This window comes from Apium graveolens, chromosome 3 (assembly GCF_009905375.1).
Source record: "Apium graveolens cultivar Ventura chromosome 3, ASM990537v1, whole genome shotgun sequence".
Taxonomy (NCBI): Eukaryota; Viridiplantae; Streptophyta; class Magnoliopsida; order Apiales; family Apiaceae; genus Apium; species Apium graveolens.
In genome coordinates, this window is record NC_133649.1 from 9271844 (window position 1) to 9298767 (window position 26924).

The window sequence follows — 26924 nt, forward strand, 5'->3', positions numbered from 1 at the left end:
GATGTCTTTATCAAATATTTTGTAAACAAGTTCTAGTGACCGTTATATATTGCCCCTATAAGTATGCTTAAATTAATTTTGTTCTGTTACCTAGCAACTTCCTAAGCAAGCACTTGGAAATATTTTACAGGATAGAACAAGCAATAGTATGGTTTCTGTTGACTTCAATGTAGAGTAGAGCTCGATTTGTGACAGAATATATAAATGAATTTGAGTTTCTTAATGAACAGTCAAGTTTGACAATTGCATTTAAGGGATGTGTTGAGTCAATAAATTTAAACTGTAACTCACTTAGTAACCAAGAAGCTAACTGAATTACAACAACGTTCCGATATTACAAACCATACATTAATAGCTGGATGAGAATGTTGATGTCGAAAACTCAAAGAAGCCTACAACAAGTCAGCAATACATAATTGAGCTATTCAGGTGTCAACTGCTGGCACTTTGGCATATAATTCCAACTCCCTGAATTTCCTAGGAAGGATAGAGCGGCCACCATATCTTTGCTGCAAAAATATGATTGCACCAAGCAACAAACCTGCCAGTGGAATGATAATATCCCAAGCAGCAGAGTAAAAATCTGCATTAGGATTTGCATAAACATACGTGCCATTGACATGAGCGGGAACATAGTTGCTGGCTCGATAAATGTCATAGGCATGAGGTACTGAATGAACCAATGTTGTTCCTAGGTAAAAAGGCATAGACAGAGCACTTTCCGTTGACACCTGAAACATGTTAAGAAGGACCTGAGGGAAGAGAAAGCCATCAAGTATGAGGCCAGCATATGATCTTAAATCCCCCCAAAGTGTATGTCGTGGGCGCTGTGCTTGTGAATAATCAAATATGCGTGGTGCACTGCCATAGTAATCCTTCTTCCAGTTCACAAGAAAAGCAACCAACCCACCAAAAATGTATACTGGTAAAACCACTAATAAAGTCTTTTTCTCAGCAACTGATATGCTCAATTCATTACTCTCACCAGTATTTCGTGCAGTCCAGGCTAATTGGAGGAGACGAAATTGCAAGAGGAAGGCCACCATTGTAGCAACTCTTACGATCACTTCATTTACTTCTAGCCACCCTGAACTGCTTAGGATTGTATTTTGTGTATTTTGCTTTGTCTTGAAAAGTGCTTCAAAGTTTAGCACAAGAGGGACCATGTGCCCCAATGTAAGTATCAGAAGCATCAAAAGTGAGATATAAGGAACGGTGTTAGGGTAACTTTTCACATGGTAAAGTTGGAAACCAACAAATATACACGCAAGTGTGTTCGAGATCAAGACCATTGTGATCTCTAGATCAATCCTCCATAAAGATCGTTGTGCCTCAGATACCGAGAAAGACGATGATGTCAAGTTCAAGTGCTTAAAGAAAAGAGGGTCACTTTGTTTTCTCGTGCTTTGCATGCTTCCCTTAATAAAACCACCTTCAGTCTTATGTGATCCAGGAAACTGGAAATTCAGTACTATCTCACAGTCCAGCGAATTGTTGGAGAGCAGATTCCTACAGCCAACCATACAAAGGTATCCTGTTCCAGCATCATAAATTCCTTCAGCAGAGATAACCAGCTGGCCGTATGAATCTAAGGATGTATTCAGTGAAGAATGACCAGCTCCCAGTTTGGCATCACCCATCGACGAAAAACTTAACTTGTAACTGACATTCAATGGAACATTACCTGAAACAACATTTACAGAATCAACCTCGGATGCTACAGTTTCTCCATAACCTCCCCACCTTGAGTTTGATATGAACACAGAAGAATAACCATACGATTCATTGCCTATGAAGATGGGTTCTGCAGAACCCCAACCAAAATACTTTGAGTTTTGCACAGACATGTCAAACCTCATATCATAAGAATGTCCACTTGGGTATCTCTGCCCCCTTTTTACTTTCTTCTTTGGGCAAAGCTTATTTACCTTCTCAGTTTCAGTGTATTCGTACTTAAAACCAGGAACTTTCATATATGCATCAGAAGTCCTGAATTTGATCATTCCAAAGTACCCTACATCTTGTGCAGTCTTATTACTCCAAATCTGTCCCACGGCTTTGTCTCTATTTCTAATTGACCATACTGAAGGGTAATACAGGCTCAACCGAAATGAACAATCCCCAACACGAGCATCTTCTAAGGAAGTCGAACTTAAAATCCTGCAAGCAACAATGACTAGAGAATTTGTTTTCTCATCCCACAACCCTTCCCCAACTAATATTGCGCTTGGATCAAACATTTTATACCTCTCAACATAGCTTATGTTAGTAAATTGTACCAAAAAACGCATCTTGTTTTCGTTTTCATAGCATTGAATAGAATACAAGGAAATATAAGGAGGCATATATCCAAGTACCCCGTCTAGCGGAGAACAATTCTTCAAAGAACTACTGCAACTTCTCGCATACTCCAAACGAAAAGTACTATAGTCTCTGTTAAACAATGAACATATTTCTCCAGGTTGCGAACCAAGTACCAAACTTTTTTTATCATCAACTACATGAAAATCACTTAGAGTTTCCTCAGATATCAACTTGTACTCATAATGAATTAATTCAGGAAAAGACAATATTGAAATCGGTTCAAAGTAACTCTCATCAGTTGAATGACTCAAGCTCTCTAACTTTCCAGTTACAAAACTCTTAGAATATGTTGAACTCTTGGAATAATTAGTCTTAAACACAACTTCAATATTGAGAGGCTCACCTTTACTTGAGAACCAAGCAGCAGATCCTACAAAGCAACCTTTCCCCGAAGACTCCGACAAGAATCCATGTAGCAAGAACTTCAATCTACCAGAACTCCTGCGACGACGAGCTGATCTTCCAAACGTTGAATTTATACTTCCAGGATTGTAAATGTTATTATACACCCTGAAAGTCAACTCAGCATCAATCTTGTAAACTCCGGGACTACTAGTTGCATAGACATTTCTCGAGGAACGAAAGATGAAAGAAGTTAAAGAACTACTGGATGAGTTCTTGCCGAAGATTCTTTCACCACCTGTTAAATAAGATGTCGATGTTCGCAGATAAGGGAAGGAAAAATCTGCATAAGTTGTTGGAGTTGCCTCAGAAACAACTGAGCCACATTGTTCAGAGTAAGAGACTGTTGTTTTACTTGTTGCAATTGTAAAGTTGTAGATGATCAACAAGAGAAATATACAAGTATGAGGCCATGTAAATTGACAAGAACTTGTCAACATGATTTATAACAAAGATGGATATATGAAAGCTTTCAGAAAAAAGGAAAGGAGGCTAATACATTTAGTTGTGTTAACATGTACTCCCTCCGTTCCGTCTCATAAAACTTTTCCTTTTTTGACTTCTCATGTTGTTCATGTTAAGCGATTGACTATTAGTTTACGTCTATTTTATAACATACATGTGTGATTTTGTTGGATTCGTATTTATGAGTACTTTAATACAATTAGGTTTTTATATTTAATATTAATACGAAATTATAGATACTATCGTTTAAAAGTGTGTATTGACAAATGTGTTCAACACAAATAAGAAACGTTTTTAGGGACCAAGGAGTAACACATAGACAACTACAGTGACTGTAATATATAGGTTCAAGTCAACTTAGAAGTCTTGTGCTTATTGTTGGGGTGTGACTCTAATGGCTAAAAGCCTAAAATCAATACAAGTCTTTTGAATATGAGAACCTTCCATTATTATAGTAGACCCCACAATTCGTATACGATACGGAAATTTAGTGCGCGTTTTGTACGAATGTGCGTGAATTTCTATGTTTTTTATCTGTAAAAAATGTTATTAACCTAAATAGCAACTTCCTCGCCCTTGACTTTGTCAACTCTTGGGTACTGCAGATCGTTCTATAGGTTTATTAAAATATGAATTTTTTTATATTTATGTGTTATTTTATTATTAATTTGACACGGCAGAGACAGAAGATTCGGCTTCATGTTGAATGCCAACAAAACTAGGCAGCCATTTGACGTAAGTGCTGACCAATTACCCTGATATGAAATCTCTTATTAGTACTTTATATTACACAAATGCAACGATGTTCACATATTAAAAACATACATTCAGATAGTAAGTTTAATGTTAAAATCTTAGAAAAGCCTACAGCAATACATTACAGGGATCTGTTAATTTGTAAACCAGAAAATCAGCTTCATGACTTCATCATTAGGCCATTTAGGTCTCATCCACGGGCACTTTGGCGTATAATTCCAACTCCCTGAATTTCCTAGGGGGTATAATGCGACCACCATATCTTTGCTGCAGAAAAATGACTACGACAAGCAACAGACCTCCTAGTGGAATGATAATATCCCAGGCAGCAGAGTAATAATCGGCACCAGGATTTGCATAAATATACGAGCGCATGACATGGGATGGAACATAGTTGTTGGCTCGATAAATATCGTAGACATGAGGTACTATATGAACCAATGTTGTTCCTAGGTAAAATGGCATGGAAAGAGCACTTTCCTTTGACATCTGAAATATGTTGAGCAGGATTTGAGGGAAGAGAAAGCCGTCGAGTATCAGTCCAGCATATGATCTGAAGTCCCCCCAGAGCGTATGTTGTTGATACTGTGCTTCATAGTAGTCAAATGCAGGTGGTGCATTTCCATAGTAATTCTTCTTCCAGTTCACAAGAAAAGCAATCAGTCCACCAATTATGTATATTGGCAAAGAAACAAACAAAGTCTTTTTCTCTGCAACTGAAATGCCCTGTTTATTACTCTCGCCTGATTGTCGTGCATTCCAGGCTAATTGAAGGAGACGGAATTGCAATAGAAAGGCTGCCATTGTAATAACTCTTACAATCACCTCATTCACTTCAAGCCATCCGGAACTACTTAACATTATATTTTGTGTATTTTGCTTTGATGTAAACAGTGCTTCAAAGTTTAGCACAAGAGGGATCATGTGCCCCAGTGTAAGTATCAGAAGCATAACAAGTGAGATACAGGGCAGGGAATTAGGGTACTTTTTTACATAGTAAATCTGGAAGCAAATAGATAGACAAGCAAGAGTGTTTGAAATTAATACCAGTGTGACCTCTAAATCAATCCTCCATACGGAGCGTTGGGCTTGAGAAGTAGAGAAAGAGGTAGATGTCATGGATAACTTCTCAAAGAAAAGAGGGTCACTTTGTTTCCTTGTGCTCTTCATGCTACCCTTGATAAAATCTCCATTAGAACCCTTTGATCCGGGGAACTGGAAATTCAGTACAATATCACAAACCAGAGAATGGTTAAATCCCATAATTCTACAGCCAACCATAGAAAGACATCCTGTTCTAGGATCATAAACTCCTTCAGCAGAGATACCCAACCTGCCATTTGAATCCAGGGATGCATTTAGTGATGAATGGCCAGCTCCTGGTTTGACATTGCTCATTGAGTAAAAACTTAACTCGTAACTGACATTCAATGGAATGTTGTCCAAATCAGCATCTTCAAATTCAACTTCAGATTCCATGATACCTCCATAACCTCCCCATCTTGAGTTCGACATGTACACAGGAGCATGTGCATACGGTTTGTTTCCTATGAATATGGGTTCTGCATAACCCCAACTAAAATATTTTACAGACATGTCAAACCTCATTTCATAAGACTGTGCACTTGGGTATTTCTCCCCCTTTCTTGCTATCTTCTTTGGGCATAAGTTATTCACTTTCTCGGTTTCAGTGTATTCGTACTTCAAACCAGGAAGATTCAGGTACTTATCAGAAGTCCTGAGATTGATCCTGCCAAAGTACCCTAAATCTTTTGCAGTCTTATTTGTCCAAATCTGTCCCAAGCCCTTGTCTCTATTTTTAATTGTCCATACTGAAGGGAACCATAGGCTCAACCGGTATGAACAATCCCCAACATGAGCATCTCCCAAATGACTTGAAATTCTGCAAGCAACAATGACTAGAGAATTTGTTTTCTCATCCCACAATCCTTCCCCAACTAATGCTGAATTGGATTTAAACATTTCATACCTCCCACCATAGCTGCTATTAGTTAGACGTGCTAAAAAACGCATATTGTTTCCGTATTCATGGCATTGAATGGAATACAAGGAAATATAGGTAGGCACATATCCAGGAACCCCGTCTAGTGGAGAACAGTTCTTAACAGAACTATTGCAACTGCTTGCATACTCCAGATTAAAAGGAATGTATTCCATGTTAAACAGTGAACATATTTCTCCAGGGTGTGACTCAAGAACCGAACTTTTTTCAATATTATCAACATGAAAACCTCTCACGGTTTCCTCAGATATCAACTTGTACTCATAATGTTTTACTTGAGGAAAAGACAATATTGAAATTGGTTCAAAATAGCTCTCATCATTTAAATGACTCAAACTCTCCAACTTTCCAGTTACAAAACTATTAGAATATGTCGAATTCTTGGAATAGTTTATGTTAAACTTGGCTTCAAGATTGAGAGTCTCACCTTTACTGGAATACCATGAAGCAGATCCTACAAAACAACCTTTCCCAGAAGACTCTGACCAGAATCCATGTAGCAAGAACTTCAATCTATCAGACCTCCTACGACGACGAGGTGATATCCCATAAGTTGCATTACTTTCAGGATAATACACATCATTATACACCCTAAAAGCCATCACTGCTTCAATCTTGTAAACCCCTTGAGTGCTGGTTGCATAGACATTTTTCGAGGTGTGAAAGTCGAAAGAATATACATAACTATACGGTGAATTTCCGAAAATTCTTTCACCACCTGTTAAGGAAGAAGCTGATGTTTGCAGATAAGGGAAAGCAAAATCAGCATAAGTAGTAGGAGTTGCCTCAGAGACAACAGAGCCACAGTTTTTGGAGTAAGAGACTGATGATTTACTAGCTGATATTGTAAAATTGTAGAGAATTAACAAGAAAAATGCACAAGTTTGAGGCCATGCAAGTTGGCAAAAACTTGTGAAAATCATCTTTAACAAAGATGGATTGTGAAAACTTTTCAAGATTTAAGAAAGATTAGTATAGATTATGAAATATATCTAGCATTTAGTGACATATATAGTGAGCGCACATATATAAGATTATGGAGGTAACAAGTCAACTGACAAGTCTTGTGCTCCATGGCTAAAATCAATAGACTTGGAAAAGTCTGTAGAAAATTTGGGCCTTGCATTATTATCCCCACTTTATACCAATCAGAAAATTTCTTTGTCATTTTTATATTTTAATATGTTAAATTAGTTATTAATATCACTGCTAATTACTTCACAAACCAGGATAGTTTGTTTTTCATTAAAATTTTCTAGAAATCCAAATTGTACAGGTGATTGCAATAGATTGCCAATTTTTAGTAGTTGAATGAAAGAGTTTCCTTGTTTTAGAGTAAATAGTATAGTTGCTTCAGTACTTTAAATGGGAACCAAAATAAATTTGGCCACCTTCAAATCATTGTAGACATTTTTGGAAGTCTGTAAATTTAGCCACCTTATTTTCAACGACTTGTGAAAAGTGTTTATATGTTCCATATATATTGGGGGACGGGGATTGACATCAGACTCAGGTAGAACATAATTCACTAAATAATTTTAAATATAATTTTTTTTAAAATAAAAATATAATATTTAATTTTTTATATAGAAAACAAAATTTTAAAAATAAAATATTAAATTATATTTTATAGTAATTTTAAAATACGTGTCAAATATAAATAAAAAAAATATGTAAAGAATTGAGAGGGAAGAGAGAGTATTATACCATTATAGAGAAAAGAATGTAAACAAGTAGAATGGAAATATCAAAGAAACTTTCCTGAGAAGACTAAAGAAAGCTAATCAACTTCCAAAAGCTTTGAAATATTGTACACATAAATAAAATAGAAATCAAAGCCCTTAAAATCATATCCACAGACCCAGTCTCAAGGATTTAATATGAGTTGACCCAAGAGCCCCGTTGATGCAGTAAGAACAAGCTAAATTATGTAAAATACATGAATTTCAATTTTTTGCCCAAATTTTCAATACCTCAGTAGAAAATACCAGAAAATACCAGAGAGTTGTTTGATTCAAAAATGAAGTTATATGAAATTGTAATCAGTAATCGCCAAATCCAGTTAAAACATATAAGCTGATATTATGTGTTTAACAGAGTGCTGAAATGAATATAATAATAAAAAATTAAATATGATTTATTGATTTATTTAGATAATAAACATTTATGTTTTATTGCGTATATAAGAATTAAAATAATAAAAATAAAGTTAATCATATAACTCTACCTGCCTCCCCTTGGTTATGAAAAACGCATACACGATTTCATAATTTGTTGAACCAAATAATCATAAAATTTTGATAGTGATGCTCCCTAACTGCAAAACTCACCTGATTGGTAATTTTAAACGAATAAATTTTATTTTTTTAATTGATCTATAATTTTCATAAACCCAATAAAAGACTTAAAATTTCGTGACCAGACTCTCCTGTGATGCAAAACTTAAAAATTCAAAACCACCTTAAACAACATTCCTTACAGATCAAGCAATTAAAAAGAAGGATAACTATTCTTTTGGAGAGGATAACTATTATTTTGATTACAGGTGTCACGGGAGCATGTCTCCTCAAACAGAACCTATAGCTTAAATACGATTTACTTGATTCACAAGTATGCACCTAAAGAAGCTGGGATTCCTAGGATTAAAAAAACATATAAATCTGAAACCCTATAAATCAATAAAAGTTTTATTATAAAACATTTCTTACATGCCAAGGAAAAATAAAATAAGAACAACGTCCGGGAGATCGATAGCAGGAAGCACTCAGAATCCAAGCCTAGTTGCCACTAATTTCCACTACAGCAGAAAGTGCATCAGACAACCCCTTTTACACCATGGACGAGGGCTAAACACACGTCGCCTGGATAGACAACGACAAAATACTCTTTCAGACAGCGGTTAAAAAATGTTGTCTGATGTAATAATTCTTGTAGTGCTGCAGTCCTTCTGATCTTCAAAACTTCGTTGTTCCTGGAACCTCCCACTATGCACTCATCCACGTTAAGGATGTCTTCGTTCTCACTATCGCATATCCTTTTTAGGAGGGTCGGACAAAACATTTGAGGAGCCCTATGCGAAATCACAAAATTGAATCAATAGAAATTATTTAAGGAGATAAATTTTGACAAAAAAGAACCATCAAACCTGTAAACAAGAAATATATTCAAACAATTCATTCAAAAAGAGATGTTATTCTCACAAATTAAGAAAAGTTATTCTCCCATATTTTTCAACAATGTCATCTACAACACATTTGGCGTCTACTTCATGGAAAAGCTCACTTTTTACTTGACATCTATGCAAGTCCATATAACATTTATCGTAATATTGTTGTTCGTAAATATATGTATATATATATAAGGGCTTCAAAATTTGGGGCCTGTATTAGGGGCATGTGGCGGGAAAAATGGACCAAAATGTTATCTTAGGGTGTCAAATGATCCAAAATATCACTTCTGAAAATTATAACTCAAATTATCACTTCACCGCATTACATCGTATAGCGTCCGGAAAATCACCCAAAATGTTAGTCGATGTAGCGTTTTGTTTTGTTTTGTTTTGTTTACTTTTAAAGGTGACAACGTTACTTCATGTCACGTTTTGTATACTTCTGTTTTTCTTCTCATTTTGAGTTTGTTTTTTTGGTGTATTGCTTAGGGCCCCCGAAACACAACTTAATGTTACGTTTTCGATATTTTTTTTAATTTAAATATTATACCTTAATTTAACAATTTTTAACATTTAGGGTTCATCAATCCCCTTTTGGGTTTTAGAAATATTAAAAAAAATAATAAATGTTACACCGATTTAGGGTTTAATCGGTGTAACATTTTATTTTATTTTAATGTTTCTAAAACCCAAAAGGGGATTGGTGAACCCTAAATGTTAAAAATTGTTAAATTGATTTCAAAAAAAAACCATAAATTTTAAAAATATTAAATAAAAGGAAATATTGACATGAAGTGATGTTTCCGGACCCCTAAACAATACACCAAAATGAGGTCAAAATAAAAAAAGGGACATAAAAGGTTACTTCAACTAATGTTATGCAATTAAAAAATAAAAAAAAATAACAAAACGTTATATCATGTAGCGTTTTGGATGGTTTTCCAAAGGCTACCCGATGTAACGTGATGAAGTGACATTTTTCCGAAGTGATATTTTGGACCATTTAACAGCGAGAAGTGACATTTTGGTCCATTTCTCTATCTAGGAGTAATATGTATTTATTGGATTAATGTATGAACTGGTACTGAAACAAGTTGCCTAAACTGATATTTTACTGCTCATGATAGTATGGAGGATGGTAAAATTGGACTTAATGCCATTCACCGTAGACATGCAAGTGTCTCTAACAATCTGTTAGCAGGTTTGTTGTGGTGCTAGTTTTTGTAAATGCAATTTTACCAGATTTTAATCTATCGATCTTGGATAAGTGAGAATTTTTCATTATTAATGTGTCCAGATTCATCCCACCTGATGATTTCAACCTTACAATGCTTACTCTTGAGCTCGAATTCTGGAAAAAGGGGACTAAAGAGGAATATGTATGTTTTCTCTTTGCTTTTCATTCTTGATGCATATAATGTGGCAGTTTCAATTGATGCAGAGCATAATGCATTAGTGCCTTTATCATACACATTAAAGCTACATTTTTCATCATATTATGTATTATGTTTGATCAAGAAGCTAAGCTGATAGTTTCATTTGTAGGTTGATGCGGTTCGTCTGGCACACCATATAATTCATGATAGATTTTCCAACCAGGTACCCATTCTCACACCCAAATTGGATAACTCAATCATCAAAGTCTTCCTACTACAATAAACATGAGGAGGGGCTGCGTTTGAGGATCCTTCCTTAGTACTCTCTCTATTGCCCTTAGCATCATCGAGACGATACTTAAAAACTGTAAATCCAGGGCTGTGACATTACAACTGCACGGGGGAGTAACTATATGATTGATTTTTAGCTTGTCCTTTGCACCATCAATTTTCTTTGGTCAATTTTTTATCTTAGCAATATCCAATCTCAGAGAAAATTTTAGAGGCGTCTTCCATCAAATATTGGGTATACACATTGTTTCTTAAGCTATTATGGGAACAAAGAGAAGTACCTTAATGCTACACCTCCCTGAATAACAGTTTCCTGCAATAAAATCAAAGCCTTGCTGGAGATATACAAATCCTAGAAGTTTTTTTTGACAGGTAATCTTAGAAGTTAACTTTAGGTGTCATGACATGCAGGTTTTGACAATAGGGCAAAAGGTAATGTTGGAGTATCAGGGAACTAAATACGTCTTTATAGTCAACGAAGCTGCTATATGTGAGCAAGCAGAGTCATATGACATCGAAAACAGAGGGATGCTCTCAGCTGAAACTTACATTTTATTTACAACACCAAACTCTAGTGGAATAAAGGTGAGTTCCTTCTTGTCAGTTCCAAACCAGTTTCTAGCATAAGCAATGATTATTTACTGTAAACTTCTTTACATGCTTTAGTTTGTGTCAGTTGTATACTCGTTTCTATGTCCAATTTATCTTGCTCTTTTTTTTTGCCAACTTTTTTTTTACTAATCAGTTTTAGTTCTACTTGTGCTATTTCCACAGATTACAAACCAGCGCGGAGGGGCTAGCAGCACCTTATTCAAGCACAAAGAGTTCAATCTTCAGTCACTGGGTATTGGTGGATTAAGTGACGAGTTTGGAGACATATTTCGAAGAGCTTTTGCCTCTAGAGTTTTCCCCCCTCATGTAACCTCTAAGTTATGTTAGATGCACAGGACGCAATGACACAATGAAAGTTACTGTTTCCTTGGACAAGTTGGGTTAAATCTAATTCCATTTTGGATGGTGTACATTTCAGACTTGGCATCAAGCATAGGGAATGCTGCTCTATGGACCTCCTGGTACTGGAAAGACTCTAATGGCTCGCCAGATTGGGAAAATGTTAAATGGAAAGAACCCCAAGGTATGAAATTAAAGTTTTCAGGGATTACTATAGCATATGATTTCTGCCTTTGTTACATATAATACTCCTTTCGTCCCCTTATATTAGTCCATTTAAAAAAAAAAAAATCGACCCAAATTACTTGTCCATCTCTGTAATAAATACAACTTTCTTAACAAATTTCCAATGTTAAACCGTCTTCTGTTAGTTCCTATGTTGACTTTTTCCACATAAATATTGAATAATGCAATAATGGTGGGTAAAAATGGGAGCAGACCCTAATGTTTGAAATTCCATAATATGCGTAAAAATTTCAAAATGGACTAATGGAAAGGGACGGGGGAGTAACTAATTTATAACCAAAGCAAACATGCCCGTGTGTATCAATTCCTTGGATGTTGAGACAACTTGGTTGCAGCTTTTAGTTTTAAGCATTTTCCATAACAAGTTTTAAGTTATTTGTTTGGTTATTATTCGTTAACAGACATTGTATTTTGAAATGCCAAGTTTCTAGACTTGTGCTGCAAATATAGCTTAACTTTTTTAATCATCTACTGATGGTAATTCCAACCTTTTGACATTTAATTGTAGATTGTCAATGGGCCTGAAGTCTTAAGTAAATTTGTTGGAGAAACTGAAAAGAATGTAAGAGAATTATTTGCTGATGTAAAGAACACGAGGTAATGATGATTACTGGCTATAGATACTTCTTTGAATTCCTTTTGTAAACATTCTCTTATCTTACCTGTAGGGGATGAAAGCAACCTGCATGTTATCATTTTTGATGAAATCGATGCCATCTGCAAGGTAGGAACTGTCCCATATTTATACAACTCAAAGTCTCTGCTCATTATAACAATGTTTTATCACCAAAGGATCTCTCTCATTCCCCCTCCCTTCTCATGAACATTATGTAGGTGTCTGGTTTTCACTTCCGTTAAAGATAATTTCTGTTTTTACATTATGAAAGTAACACTGTTGTATTAATAGGAAGACTTGAGTTTAAGGTTAAAAATAATTCAAATTTGGAAAAATTAATGTGGCACAATTCAAGATTATGAGTTCACAACTACAAATATAGTAGCAACATTTATACGAGTAATATGAAATATTAAATATTTAACTGTCCAACCTAACAATTTCACATCAAACCATAGGTCAAGTCTTTCTCATAATAGATTTCCTTAATAGTGGCTAAGCTGATTAGTTTCTTGATTCAAGATAGAAGGTTTGACTTCTAACAGTTTCTACTATATTTAGTCATACATGCATTTATGCATGAAAAATTTGAGTATATGATGAAACATATGTATAATCTCAAAAGTCTGACAAGGTTATGAAGGCATGCTATAGGAGTAACCGGACTTCTACAGTGCCATCTAAAATTTGACCATACTGACTTTCTATTTAGATATTATTAGTGTTTTATTTTACAGTGAATTAGATTTATTTTTAGGCTGTGATATGTGCTCTAAATGTAAGAATCTAAATCAATGTCAGTTGAGGCCCGATTCATACCAGTGCAGAGTATGCAACTGCACAGGCCTTTAATTCCAGACGGGGGGAACACTAGAAAGATTGTCATTTTTTATTTTATAGTGTTATAATACATTGATAGTGTATTCGGAAAAACAAATGGATGATAATTGAATGAATATAATTTTTGTTCGTATAGAAATGTGTCTTCTGTACTTAAGGGCCTAAATTGAAGTTTGGCATAGGGCTTTGAAAACTCTTTGAGATGGCCCTGTATCAGATATGAAATTCAATTATGCGCACATGTCACTACTTCAATATGTAAATTTTTTGTATTCTCATGCTATGTATATTTTCTTTTCCTTTTTGCAGTCCAGAGGTTCGACTAAAGATGGCACTGGAGTTCATGATAGCATCGTTAACCAGCTTCTGACAAAGGTTGGTTTAGGAGCTTTTAATTTGCTTGAGAGCTGACAGTGGTTTGCTCTAAGATGAGTTGAAAAATGACACTATCTGACTGATAATCAATTTATAATTAGATAGATGGTGTGAAAGCTCTGAATAATGTTCTCCTCATTGGAATGACGAATAGGAAAGATTTGCTTAATGAAGCACTTTTTATAAGGTGATGTGAATGTCCTCCACAATTTTGATTTTGAAGTACTTAATATAAAGACCAAACTATGATTACCATTCAGTGATGAGTGTGCATACAATACATCTATGCATAAATATCTGTTCACAAACTCCTTATGTGCTTCAGACCCGGGCGTTTATAAGTACAAGTAGAAATTAGCCTTCCTGATGAGAATGGGCGGCTGCAAATTATCCAGATACATACAAACAAGATGAAAGAGAGTTCTTTTCTTGCTCCAGATGTGGACTTGCAAGAGCTTGGTAAGTAAGTCAGCCTTTCGTTGTTTTGTTACTGACTTGTTAATTTTGAAGTGATTAGTAAATGAGAAGTTCTGAATCTCTTTTCTTCACTAAATATCTTATAATTAATTTTACAAAAACTGTAGATGGATGTATGCAAATGTCAATTACGTGTTCTAGATTAATATTTTTTATACTTTTACATTAAGTTATATTTTTGCATATTTATTATGATGCATTACATTAATGAAGTTCAGTTTTTATACTATGTCAGGATACAATATCGTAATGTTTATAATTCGTGTCACTGAACTTCATTTTTCCTTTTCTGCGGAAGCTCAGAATTTTCAAGTTTGTTTCATCCTTGGGCCTTCTTAAAAATCTTTCCTTCCTTTTTTTTATCATTTTTCTAATTCTTCTAGAAAAGTTCCTAGTTTTGATGCTTCAACCAGAACTCTTTCAGATGTAAAAAGTTACCTAAAAGGAGTCGGTTCTTAACTAAGACTGACTATATGAGTTCCCTTTCCTTTTATTGATTAATATGTAACATATAAAGTTTACTATGTACTATAGATGATTCTGCATTAAGCAGCATAACCAAACACTGAAGGACTTACAACTTACAAAACTGTCTCGCACTCTATCATTCCTGATTCTGAATAAGTTCAGGTGACATAAGGTACTACTGCAGTGCGTAAAATTGTAGAATGTTTGTAAAATTTGGCTGCTTATAATAGTGATACTTGTAAACTTGTAATAAAATGTACTTGATCTTAAAGAAGATGCTTTTAAAGCGTTGATGTTTATCTGCTTGATTCTGAATGCCAATATGAATCTTAATGAAAATTTTATATATCCTCTCACATGATAAATGGATATTGCATTTGGTTGAGAATTTCAATGTGGTGTTAGTATGTTGTCTCTTCGCCTGATTTGTGTCTTTGCTAAGATGCCTACTTACTATTCTGGGCGCCTGTTCATTCAGATCCTCTTTCACACTGATAGTGAGAAACAATTTAACTAAAGTGTGTCTTTAATTTTTTTCTTTTTTCCTCATACATCCATCTCAATGAGATGATAAAAAAAATTCCCTGTTGTGCAATTCTTTGCGTGCATATTTCATTTCTGTCTAAATGGCTATGTCATGCTATATCTGCACTTATCTGGTGGCATCTTGCTTGACCATTTGAGGTTGAACTTCATACTGTTAACAAAGAAATATTTTTGTTGACTGCAGCTGCTCGTTCAAAAAACTATAGTGGAGCCGAGCTAGAAGGTGTAGTAAAAAGTGCAGTTTCATTTGCTTTAAACCGGCAACTGAATCTCGAAGATCTTTCTAAACCTGTGGATGAGGAGAATATAAAGGTCACGATGGATGATTTTCTGAATGCCCTCCACGAAATAATTCCAGCATTTGGAGCATCTATAAATGACCTTGATCGTTGCAGGTATGAATTATTTGACCAGAGGTTCCATTCTTTCTACAATTGTATTAAGTACAATTAAGATTGGTGCCAAACTAAGTTTGCATATGATAGAAATTGTTTGTATTTGCATTCGTTATGAATAAGGAAAATTTAAAAAAACTTTCACTTTATTTTAAGCCCCTGATTCCTCACAAAATTAGAAAAGAAAAGAAGAACAGATTAAAAAAACCATGGTGTGTAGGGCTGTAACTAGCCAAGCACAACTGCAAGTGTGCTCATGCTTGGGTTTGTTAAGAAATTACAGTATTTGAACTCAGCTCGAGTTACATACAGGCTCGAACAATGTGTTTGAATTTGGTTCTTTGAAAATGTACAGTGTATAGAATTTGACTTTATAAAGTTTAATTATCGGTGTTCAGAAGCACTTTATCGAGCTTAGCGCGAGTCTGAGTCCACAATAAGCTTGATCTTCGGTGTTTGGAAACACTTTATTCACATTCCACCAACTGAATGAATCTTTCAGACTTAATGGCATAGTAGAGTTTGGTGGGAGACATGCACACATATTTAGAAGCACAATGCTATTAGCCGAGCAAGCAAAGGTGAGCAGAGGGAGTCCGCTGGTTACTTGTCTTTTGGAAGGACCAAGTGGCAGGTAATTAGGGTGTGATTATGTATTTATGTATTTATTTATCTTTCATGATCCAAGTCTTAGTGGTGATTTTCTTTTCTCTCATGGGCAGCGGTAAGACTGCAATGGCATCCACTGTTGGTATTAACAGCAACTTTCCTTATGTTAAGATTGTAAGTTGCTCTCAGAAGTTCACCTTTCATATTTCGACATAAATTTATTTTTTCTTTAGGGCGGCTTGGAGTTCTAACCTTATGGGGTCTCCATGTTATCTCTGAAATGCTTCAAATTTCTTCCCTCCATGGGTAGGTCTCAGCTGAATCAATGATTGGTCTCAGTGAAAGCACCTAGTGTGCTCAGATTGTCAAGGTTCTTACAATATTACTCTGTGTTCTTACAATATACTCTAATTTATTTAAAACAATGTCAGGTGACTTGTATGTTGTAAGAAATATTGTAGTCTCGCCATAGCATTTATTTTAATTTGTTGGCAGTTGATTTACACATGGAATCAATCAAGTAAACATTATACATGTTTGTAATATAACCCGGAGCATGTTTGATATGATTTGCTGTTCCTAGCATTTAAGTATAACTTTTATTTATGAACACCATCTCTACAAGAGCCTGTATTAGCTTTCTGGACATCTTATTATTTCTTTGAGTCGTGAAGAAAGTTATTTTATTTTTTCTTGTGATTTTTGTAGGTTTTTGAGGATGCTTATAAGTCTCCATTAAGCATTGTCATACTTGAGGATATTGAAAGGTAACATGTACTACTGTTTGTTAAGTTACTATTTGTAATTTGGTGTTCTGCACAGGATCTATCATATCAAGTACATCTTGTTATCATGTCGCAGGCTGCTTGAGTATGTTGCAATAGGACCTCGATTTTCAAATTTGATTTCTCAGACATTAATGGTGCTGCTCAAACGGCTTCCTCCAAAGGTTTTTTCTTCGCTTGTGTTAATTATGGATTCTTAGTTAGATATAGCTCTTCCTGTATCTGACAATCATAAATCTCTTATGTGCCAAAGTATCCTGTAAGGGGAAACAACAAGAAGCTATTTCCTTGATTTCAGACTCAGACATCTATTCAATTGCTTATCATGACTATATATCTTAATGTATATGAGCTTTTTCCTTGGTTTCTTCCTTCAAGATTCGAGGAAACTTCATCTGGCCTCACTGCTCACTTCCTTCTCTGGCTACCTCTAGGCCCTAGGGACTCTCTTAACTATGGACTGTACAGGTTTTGTCCTATACAGGTTTAAGTGCATTTCAGCACCTTTTTTGTGGTTGGATCCTATCTAATCATAGTTCCCTTCGATGTAGATGTTATTGCAATACTTTTTAAGCCCCAGTTTTCTCACAGAACCATTTCTTAGGGGAAAATTTTTTGGTAATTGGCACAACAAGTGAGGTTAATTTTTTGGATTCAGTTGGTATTCAAGATGCTTTTTCGGTCACATATAATGTTCCAACTCTGAAGACAGAAGACACGAAGAAGGTAAATCATGTTTATCTCCACTCTACACAACTGTAACAGCATTTACCAATATCCATTTGTTGTATGAACCAATCTGACAGTCAGATTTAATTACAAGTATTCTATGTTAAGCTTCTAGGAAGTACTGTGCTGAGTTTCATGTGTGCTTCTTACGTTGTGTAAGCCCATTTTATTCTTTTGCATGTCTCCTTCTCATTCTATCTGGTCTGAATGGCATAGGCCCAACATATACTCTATGAGTTATTAGCTATAAGCTATATGTTAACTTTTACATGAGATCATTTAGATTACCATGTTCAGGCATGCACAAGTAACACATTTTAGATATATTATGTGGTTGTAAATTTAAGAATTAACTACTATGTAACGTTGTCAAATAACGGAAGAATGAGGTAGGTATCTTAGACTCGTCTTGAGAAACTTTCCATAATGCAGTAGTTTCTCGTTAAACAGGACGAGCGTGCAAACTTCAAGCATCGCCTCTATTGCCTTTTAATGAAGTAAACGAACTTGTAAAGTTACGGACTAGATGATCCTACTGTATAATGTATTCACTCTTAGATTCAGTCATTAAGTTATTTTCTCTGGTTATGGTTCCTTACGGTCCTAAAGAAATTTCAGCAGAGCGGTTGCAGATTGCTACAATCTACATATATATTCTTGGTCTTGAATATTTAAATTTTCTGTGTTTTTTTCCTTGTTACCAGCAGTTAAATGCATCCCGCCAGCATGGATACATTTTGTAGTCATTTATTAAATTCAAGTTCTGGTTTTCTTCTTGCCTGCAGGTGTTGGAACAACTTAATGTTTTCTCTGAGGAAGATATTGATACTGCTGCTGAGGCCCTCAATGATGTGAGCTCATTTATCTATGCAGTTGTTCAATGTTCTCAGTCTTTGTCATGCATTTTAATATAAACATTAACAAACCAGAAAATTTTCTTGGAATACTTCAGTGTTGCATATATATATGTTTTTTGAATTTGAAGTCTTTAGAAGTACTGACAGCCTCAGGGAGCTAAACTTGAAAGTTTCTAGAAGTACAGTACTAATTAATAATGATAATCTTATTATAGGTGCCTATCAAGAAGATGTACATGGTGCTTGAAATGGCAGCTCAGAGAGAATAAGGCGGGGAAGCAGAAGCTGTCTACTCAGGGAAACAAACGATCAGCATTTCACATTCCCACGATTGTCTCCAGGATGCTGTCAGATATTAGAAATAGTTTTAAGCTCTTTCATGGCCGCTTAAGAAATTTGTTGATATACAAGTTTTGTTTGGCCTTTTGAACATCTCCAAATTTTTTATAGTAATGTTTATATATTATCTGGATATGGTTTATAGTACACTTAGACATAAGTATTATCCCTTGACTGATGGTTGCATCTTTTCGTCATAAATTAGTTAATTTCTGCTTGAGGATGATATAATATAATATTCTAACTGTCAAGACAAATGGGACAGTCTCTTATGCAAAAAGGACAGTCCCTTTACAAATGAGACAATAAATGTGACAGTCTCAATTATCTGCAGAAATTAAATAACAGTAATAAAATGCAGAATGCTGAAAACTGAAAAGTAAAAACACCAGAAGTTTTCACTTGGTTCGGCCCCTACACCTAGTCTATGGCCTACATCCAAGTCTCCATGCCAACTAGCATAGAGAATGTATTATATCAATTTTAATAAAAGAACTTACAGTTTTTTCCTTGATTACAAATATAACACCTGAAAGAAACCCTTTCCCGAGCTACCTTACTATCTAGCCCACTGCTATTCCTTAGCCTTCTAGCTACCTTGCTATACTTTGAAATCAAGTTTGCCACAACCCGGCACAAAGTTGATATGAATACACGCAATAGATAACAATGAAATATTACAACTCAAACTAGGCTTCTTGTTTGACTGGATATTCAAGAGATATAAAACAAGAATGGTGTTTCAGATTATAAAGATAGAACATGGAATCATTAGGTGTAATCTGAAAACATGATATGTGTCTTCTTCTTAGAAAGAATATTCAAGAGAATGGAATAAGAAGAGTTTTTCAGAGAATAAAGATAGAACGTGGAATAAGCACTCTCTTGTTGAATCTGAGAAACAAGATGTGTATTTATACACACAAATCTAACGGGTTTGATTTTCAAAACAAAGAAGAGATAAGATTGGATAATCTATTTGTTTGAAAATATTTGAATAAGTCTTTGTAAACAACCCGTTAATTGGTTGTAAAAGATAAACCTTAGAAATGATAAGATTAGAATAGTTCAAATAGGTTTATCAAGATGGAGTTTGTTTTGGAGATAAACTTGTTTACCCAGTCAAATAGAATTACACAAAACCCTATCACTTACAACAACTAAGTCCCATAATCTGCATTCTCTACGTACATCTTGAATTAGGTCATCATCAGAAATCTGCAAATCAACATTCTCCCCCTTTTATGATGATGACAAAGAGAACAATTGCTCCCCTTATCAAAAACACTTTAAGCTTTGTTCAAGATGTTAGTAACAATAAAATAGCATATGCAGATTATATCTTTATGCAACAGATATAACAATAAGTATAAAATCAAATAAAATCAGTACATAATCAAACTCTCAAAATCGAAAAACAACTATTTCTCCCCCTCAACATCATAAAAGGGACAAAAGAATTAATCACACAAGGAGCACATACCAAGTTCTCGACGCATCAAACAAAATCTATCTTCAGCTAAAGGCTTAGTGAAGATATCTGCACGTTATTTCTCAGTAGATATATAAATAAGCTCAATATTACCTTTAGAAACATTATCTCGTAGAAAATGGTGACGAACATCAATATGCTTAGTACGAGAATGCATGACAGGATTTTTAGAGATATTAATTGCAGAAGTATTATCACAATAAATAGGAATATTTGAGTAAAAAATACCAAAATCCTGCAATGTTTGTTGCATCCACAAAATTTGAGCACAGCAACTTCCAGCTGCAATGTACTCTCCTTCCGCGGTAGAAAGAAGTTTGCTTTTTACTATGCCATGCAACTAAACAATCTCCTAAAAATTCACAAGCACCACTTGTGCTTTTTCTATCAACCTGTGACCCTGCATAGTCAGCATCTGAAAAACCGATTAAGTCAAAGGAAGAGGAGCTTGGATAAAATAATCTCAAGTCACTCGTACCTTTCAAATATTTAAAAATATGTTTAACGACATTCAAATGAGATTCTTTAGGTTGAGATTGAAAACGAGCACACAAGCATACACTATACATAATGTCAGGTCGTGAGGCAGTTAAATATAAAAATGAGCCAATCATACCTCGAAATTTAGTGACATCTACAGGTGTACCTTGTTCATCCTTTGTAAGCTTAACTGAAGTACTCATCGGAGTTGATTTAGGTGAGACATGATCAAGTGCAAATCTTTTGAGTAAATCCCTTATGTACTTTCCTTGGTGAATAAATATTCCTGCATTAGACTGATTAATTTGCAAACCTAGAAAGTACTGCAATTCACCCATCAAACTCATATCAAATTCCTTATGCATACAATCAGAAAACCACTTACACAGAGATTCGTTAGAAGATCCAAATACTATACATCAACATAAACTTGAACTAAAAGAAAGTTATCACGTTTATGAAAAATAAAGAGAGTTGGATCGAGTGTACCACGAATGAAACCATTGTTCACAAGAAACTGACTGAGATGCTCGTACCAACAATGAGGGGACTGTCTCAATCCATAGACAGACTTTTTGAGCTTGTAAACATAGTTAGGGTACTTCTCATGAATAAAACCTGGAGGTTGCTTCACGTAGACTTCTTCCTTGAAATAGCCATTTAGAAATGCGCTTTTGACGTCCATCTGATAGAGCTTGAACTTCTTGTGAGCTGCAAAAGCCATTAAGATTCGAATAGCTTCTAAACGAGCTACTAGAGCATATGTCTCATCGTAATCGATTCCTTCCTGCTGGTTGTATCCCTGTGCAACCAAACGAGCTTTATTTCGAATGATATTTCCATCTTCATCTTTCTTATTCTTGAAAACCCAACGAGTACCAATGATCTTGGCATCCTGAGGAGGTGGGACGAGTTCCCAAACATCACAACGCTCGAACTGGTTCAATTCTTCCTGCATTGCAATAGACCAGTGTTCGTCTGCAACTACTTCTTGAGTGTTCTTTGGTTCGAACTCAGCAACAAAAGCACAGAATGCACATAGATTATGAAGTCTGCTTCGAGTAGAAATCCCTTGATCTAAATCAGTGAGAAGATTATCTGGTGGATGATTCTTCACAGTCCTAGAAGACTTAGGAAGTTGAATATTACTCATCTCTTCCTCATTAGAATTGTCTGCCTGAAAATGAATGGGAGTTGTCTCATTCAAAAGAGACTACCTCATTTTCGCTTGTGAAGATTTATCCGGAGGAGTAACAGAATTCACATTTGAAATACTATCAGGAGACTTTGGAGAGCCAAAAGATTCATCTGAAGCTTGAGTAGATCCTGAAGAATTGTCAGAAGACTGAGATGGACCTGGAGAGTCTTGACTGTTTGACTTGTCAGAATGAGACTGACTCTTTTCAGAATGAGACTGTCTCATTTGGGAATGAGACGATAGATGTTGGATTTTAAACGCAGCGGGGGCGTGGAAAAATACTTTTACACACACAAAATTTAAATAAAAGCATATAAATCGTGAATAAAAATTCGAGGGATCGAATCTAACCTTTAAAAATAATTCGGAGACAACGATCAGAGATCCTTAGCAGTTGCTCCTCAAGTGTGAAGCACTCCACCGGTATCCACCAAGAAAACGACTTTTAGGAGGAGGAGGATGAGGTGGAGAGAATTTGGTTTTCTAAAACTTTTGGGTTTCTCGGGTTAGAATAAAAATAGGGTCTATAATAGTGTATTTATAGGGAAAATTTTCAGCTGAAATTTTCCCATAAATAATATTATTATTATCTCATTTATTATTCTCATTAATAATTAAAACACCTTTTAATTATTAATCATTTTTCTAAACACTTTAGAAATAATTCTCTCTCTTGATTTAATTTCCAAAAATTAAATCCTTAATTAATAATATTAAGAACTTTTCTTAATTAATTTATAATTAATTAAATCTCATTTAATCAATTATTAAATTTGCCAATTATTTATTTATTTAACAAATAAATAATTATTAGCCATTATTAATTAATTCCTCCACCAATAAATCATTCTCTTTTTATGGTGTGACCCTGTAGGTTCAATATTAAGCCGGTAGTAGAAATAAATAATAATAAAACTATTTTATCATTATTTATATAAATTCTCTAATTTATTAAATATGATTAATTAATTAATCACATTTATTCTACATCGTGAGTGATGCTTCTCAACATATCGCGACTATCCGGATAATATGAATTTACTGCATAGAATACCAAGAACCTGTCAGTGAATAGTTACCGTACAATAAACTCCTTCTACCCTACAATGTCTCGATTAAATACAAGGCATGGATCTCGTGTCAAGCCTATCTAATTCAATCACTTTGCTTACCATTTACTATGCGTAGTTCTATGCAAATTAGAAACTCCTTTCTAATTTCATTTACTCTGGCCAGAGATTCCTGAACTAGCATAAGTGGATCAGCCTTGAACATTTGCTTCCTTCACTGGAAGGGGTAGATCCTTTATTGATCATACACTATCTTCGTGTACAAATTCCTATACCCAGAAGAGCCCTAATAATTGTCCCTGGAGACTAAAAACTAAACCAAAGCATAGTTCAGTGTACACAAGATGACTATGATGACCTCAAGTCTAAGGATACTTGTACAACTATCACTATGTGAACAACTGCTGACACGTGAGTGAACTCCATCAGTTGTTCAGCTGTACGAGTCATGTTCAGTGAACTTATTCCATAATAAGCACCTACATACTAGCTATAGTGTCACCACACAAATGTCTATGAGAACAGACATCCTTCATAATGAAGCAAGCATAGTATGTACCGATCTTTGCGGATTATTAATTACCAGTTAGTAATCCTATGACCAGGAACTATTTAAGTTTAGAGTTATCATCTTTTTAGGTCTCACTATTATGATCTCATCATAATCCATAAAAAGCTTTACTCTAAACTATGGTATATCTTATTTAAACACTTAAATAGATAAAGCCCGTAATAAAAACAAAACAAGTCTTTATTAATATCAATGAAATCAAAACAGATTACATAAAAGTTATTCCTAAATCCTAATTCATGATTGGACTTAGGACATATTCCTTTCAATAGATCCGCAGTGTCTTCATCAATTTGAGATATATTCCTTGAGGATTCATTGAACGCAATATTGATGGATTCTTCTACTTTGTTCTTGACAGAATTATAAACGCGATAAGCTTTGCTTGTAGTAGAATATCCCAAGAAGATTCCTTCCGTAGATTTCGCATCGAACTTACCTCGATTATTTTGAGTATCTAAAATAAAACACTTTGAACCAAATATTCGAAAATAACTAATGTTAGGAGTCCTTTTCTTAAGCAATTCATACGAAGTTTTAAGCAAAATAGGACGAATAAGTACTCTATTTAAAACATAACAGGAAGTGTGTACCGCTTCAGCCCAAAATTTTCTTGGAAGCTTACTCTCATGCAGTAGAGTTCTGGCAGTTTCCTGTAAAGTCCTGTTCTTGCGTTCTACTACTCCGTTTTGCTGAGGAGTTCGAGGAGCTGAGAATTCATGAGTGATTCCTCTCGATTTGCAGAAGGTTATGAAATCCTTCTCGAATTCACCTCCATGATCACTACGAATAGTCTTGAGCTTAAATGAATACTTAGTCTCAAGGTTAGTAATAAGATCCTTAAACTCAACAAAAGCTTCATCCTTAGTTCGTAAAAATAATACCCAAGTAAAGCGAGAAAAATCATCAACTATAACAAAAGCATAATTCTTACCTCCCAAACTTACATACCTTTCTGGACCAAAAAGATCTAGATGAAGGAGCTGTAAAGGAACAGAAGTTGATACTTTATTCTTAGCAATAAAGGAAGTTTTCACTTGTTTTCCAAGTTGGCAAACTGTACAAGGTTTTGTTTTCTTGTACTTCAGCTTTGGTAGACCTCGTACCAGATCATGAGAAGATATCTTCCGAAGAAGATCCATGTGAACATGGCCTGGACGTCGAAGCCAAAGATTCTGCTGATCTTGAACAGTAGCAAGACAAATTTCCTTCTGCTGTTCATCAAAATCTAACACGAAAATATTTACTTTCCTTTTGGAAACTAAAGCAAACTCGTTAGACTTAGTACCAATATAACATACATCTTTATCAAACTTAACCTTATGACCAGCATCAGTAAGTTGACTTACACTAATGAGATTGTATTTCAAACCATCAACTAAACGAATATTAGAAATAGCAAACCTGTCATTACCAATGGTACCTTTTCCAATAATTCTGACGGTGTTTGAATCTCCAAGAGTAACTAAGCCATCTTCCTTGGCAACTAGAGATAGAAACTTGGATTTATCACCTGTCATGTGACGTGAACAACCACTGTCGATGATCCATTTATTTCACGGAACATGGACCTTCAAGCAAACATGCAAGAATTGCTTTATCTCTTAGGTACCCACTTAACCTTGGGTCCTGGTTGGTTAGTATCACAAATATTATATAAATGTCTATCTGATTTTTTAATCCACATCTGAACAATATTAACAGAAGTATTAGCAGATTTATATCTAGTAGACGATTTATAAGATGAGTTAGAGGAGTGGCCCTTGATACCACATAATCTAGATTCAGATGTAGGGTGGCCAGCTTTGCCACAATCTCGACATTTCTCATAAGGCATCTTATATCTCATAGGAGCTCGCTTATACCCTCCTTGAAATGCACGTTTCTTGATTGATTCACATCCTAAACCTCCTTTATCAAAAGAAGATTTTTGTTCACCAAGAAGAGCATTCAAAGTTCCTTCTCCATGAAAACATTTTGCTAAATTATTTTCAAGTTGTGCAACTTTCTGCTTTAATTCTGGAACCAGTGGATCAGGAGCACTGTCTTCTTTAACGGTTTCTGGATCGATAGATATTGACTCTTTCTTCAAGGCTTTAAGACAGACATCCTTCATCTCAATCTCATTTTTGAGATATTGATTTTCTTCAGTAAGTTTTGAAACCCTTTCAAGCAAGGATTTGTTCTCTGCAACCAAGGCTTCTTCCTTCATGGGGTCATCCATTTCACTAAGAACTTCACTTAATGCTTGTTTTAAATAAGCATTCTTTTCTTTTAACTTCTTAACCTGGACCTGCAAATTCAACATGGATGAAGATATAGTTGAATTATACTTAATATTCTGTACCTCATCATTGTCACTAGAGTTGTCATCTAGTCCAGCAAAGCAAAGTTGAGCAACTTCATCGTCTGAATCGATCTCCACGTCAGATTCATCATCACTCCAGGTAATTAATGCCTTCTTTTTGTTCTTCAGCTTGTAGCAGTTCTTTTTGAAGTGCCCTTTCTTTCCACACTCAAAACAGGTATCCTTGTTTTGATTTGTTTTACTCTCCTTGCTCGGATTAGATTTGAAGTCCTTCTTTGGAAACTGTGACTTCATAGGTCGTTTGGAAGCATTCCGTTTGGCAAGAAATTTATGAAACTTCTTTGTTAGAAGAGCAATCTCTTCATCAGAATCATCAGGAGACTCGTCTGCATCTGCATTAAGTGCAAGAGTTTTCTTACGAGGAGCTTCATCTTCTTCATCATATCTGCGTAGCTGATTTTCGAATTCTTCTAATTCACTGAACAGTGTTAGAGTATCCATAGTCGAAAGCAGTGTTGAATCCTGCAGAATGGTAACCTTTGGAGCAAACTTCTTTTGCATTGCTCTGAGGATTTTCCTATTAATCTCCGATTGAGGAATGATCCTTTCCAGAAGTGAAATAGAGTTCATCAACGTCAGAAACCTCCCTTGAGCATCTCGCACGCTTTCATCTCTTTCCAACCTGAAACCTTCATAGTCACTAATTAGCATACTTAATTTTACTTC

General features: G+C 35.1%; 2 protein-coding genes and 1 pseudogene across 2 annotated transcripts; 1 reads left to right on the plus strand and 2 right to left on the minus strand.

Annotated features, from left to right (window-relative positions):
* Nucleotides 1-425: 425 nt before the first annotated feature.
* Nucleotides 426-3206, minus strand: LOC141713842 (uncharacterized). Its single transcript, XM_074517412.1, has one exon. It carries the CDS (start codon nucleotides 3204-3206, stop codon nucleotides 426-428), a length of 2781 nt encoding a protein of 926 aa, XP_074373513.1.
* A 964-nt stretch (nucleotides 3207-4170) lies between these two features.
* On the minus strand, nucleotides 4171-6933 carry LOC141713843 (uncharacterized). The gene has a single exon (XM_074517413.1). It carries the CDS (start codon nucleotides 6931-6933, stop codon nucleotides 4171-4173), a length of 2763 nt encoding a protein of 920 aa, XP_074373514.1.
* A 113-nt stretch (nucleotides 6934-7046) lies between these two features.
* Nucleotides 7047-19304, plus strand: LOC141713844 (vesicle-fusing ATPase-like; annotated as a pseudogene).
* The last annotated feature ends 7620 nt before the right edge of the window (nucleotides 19305-26924 follow it).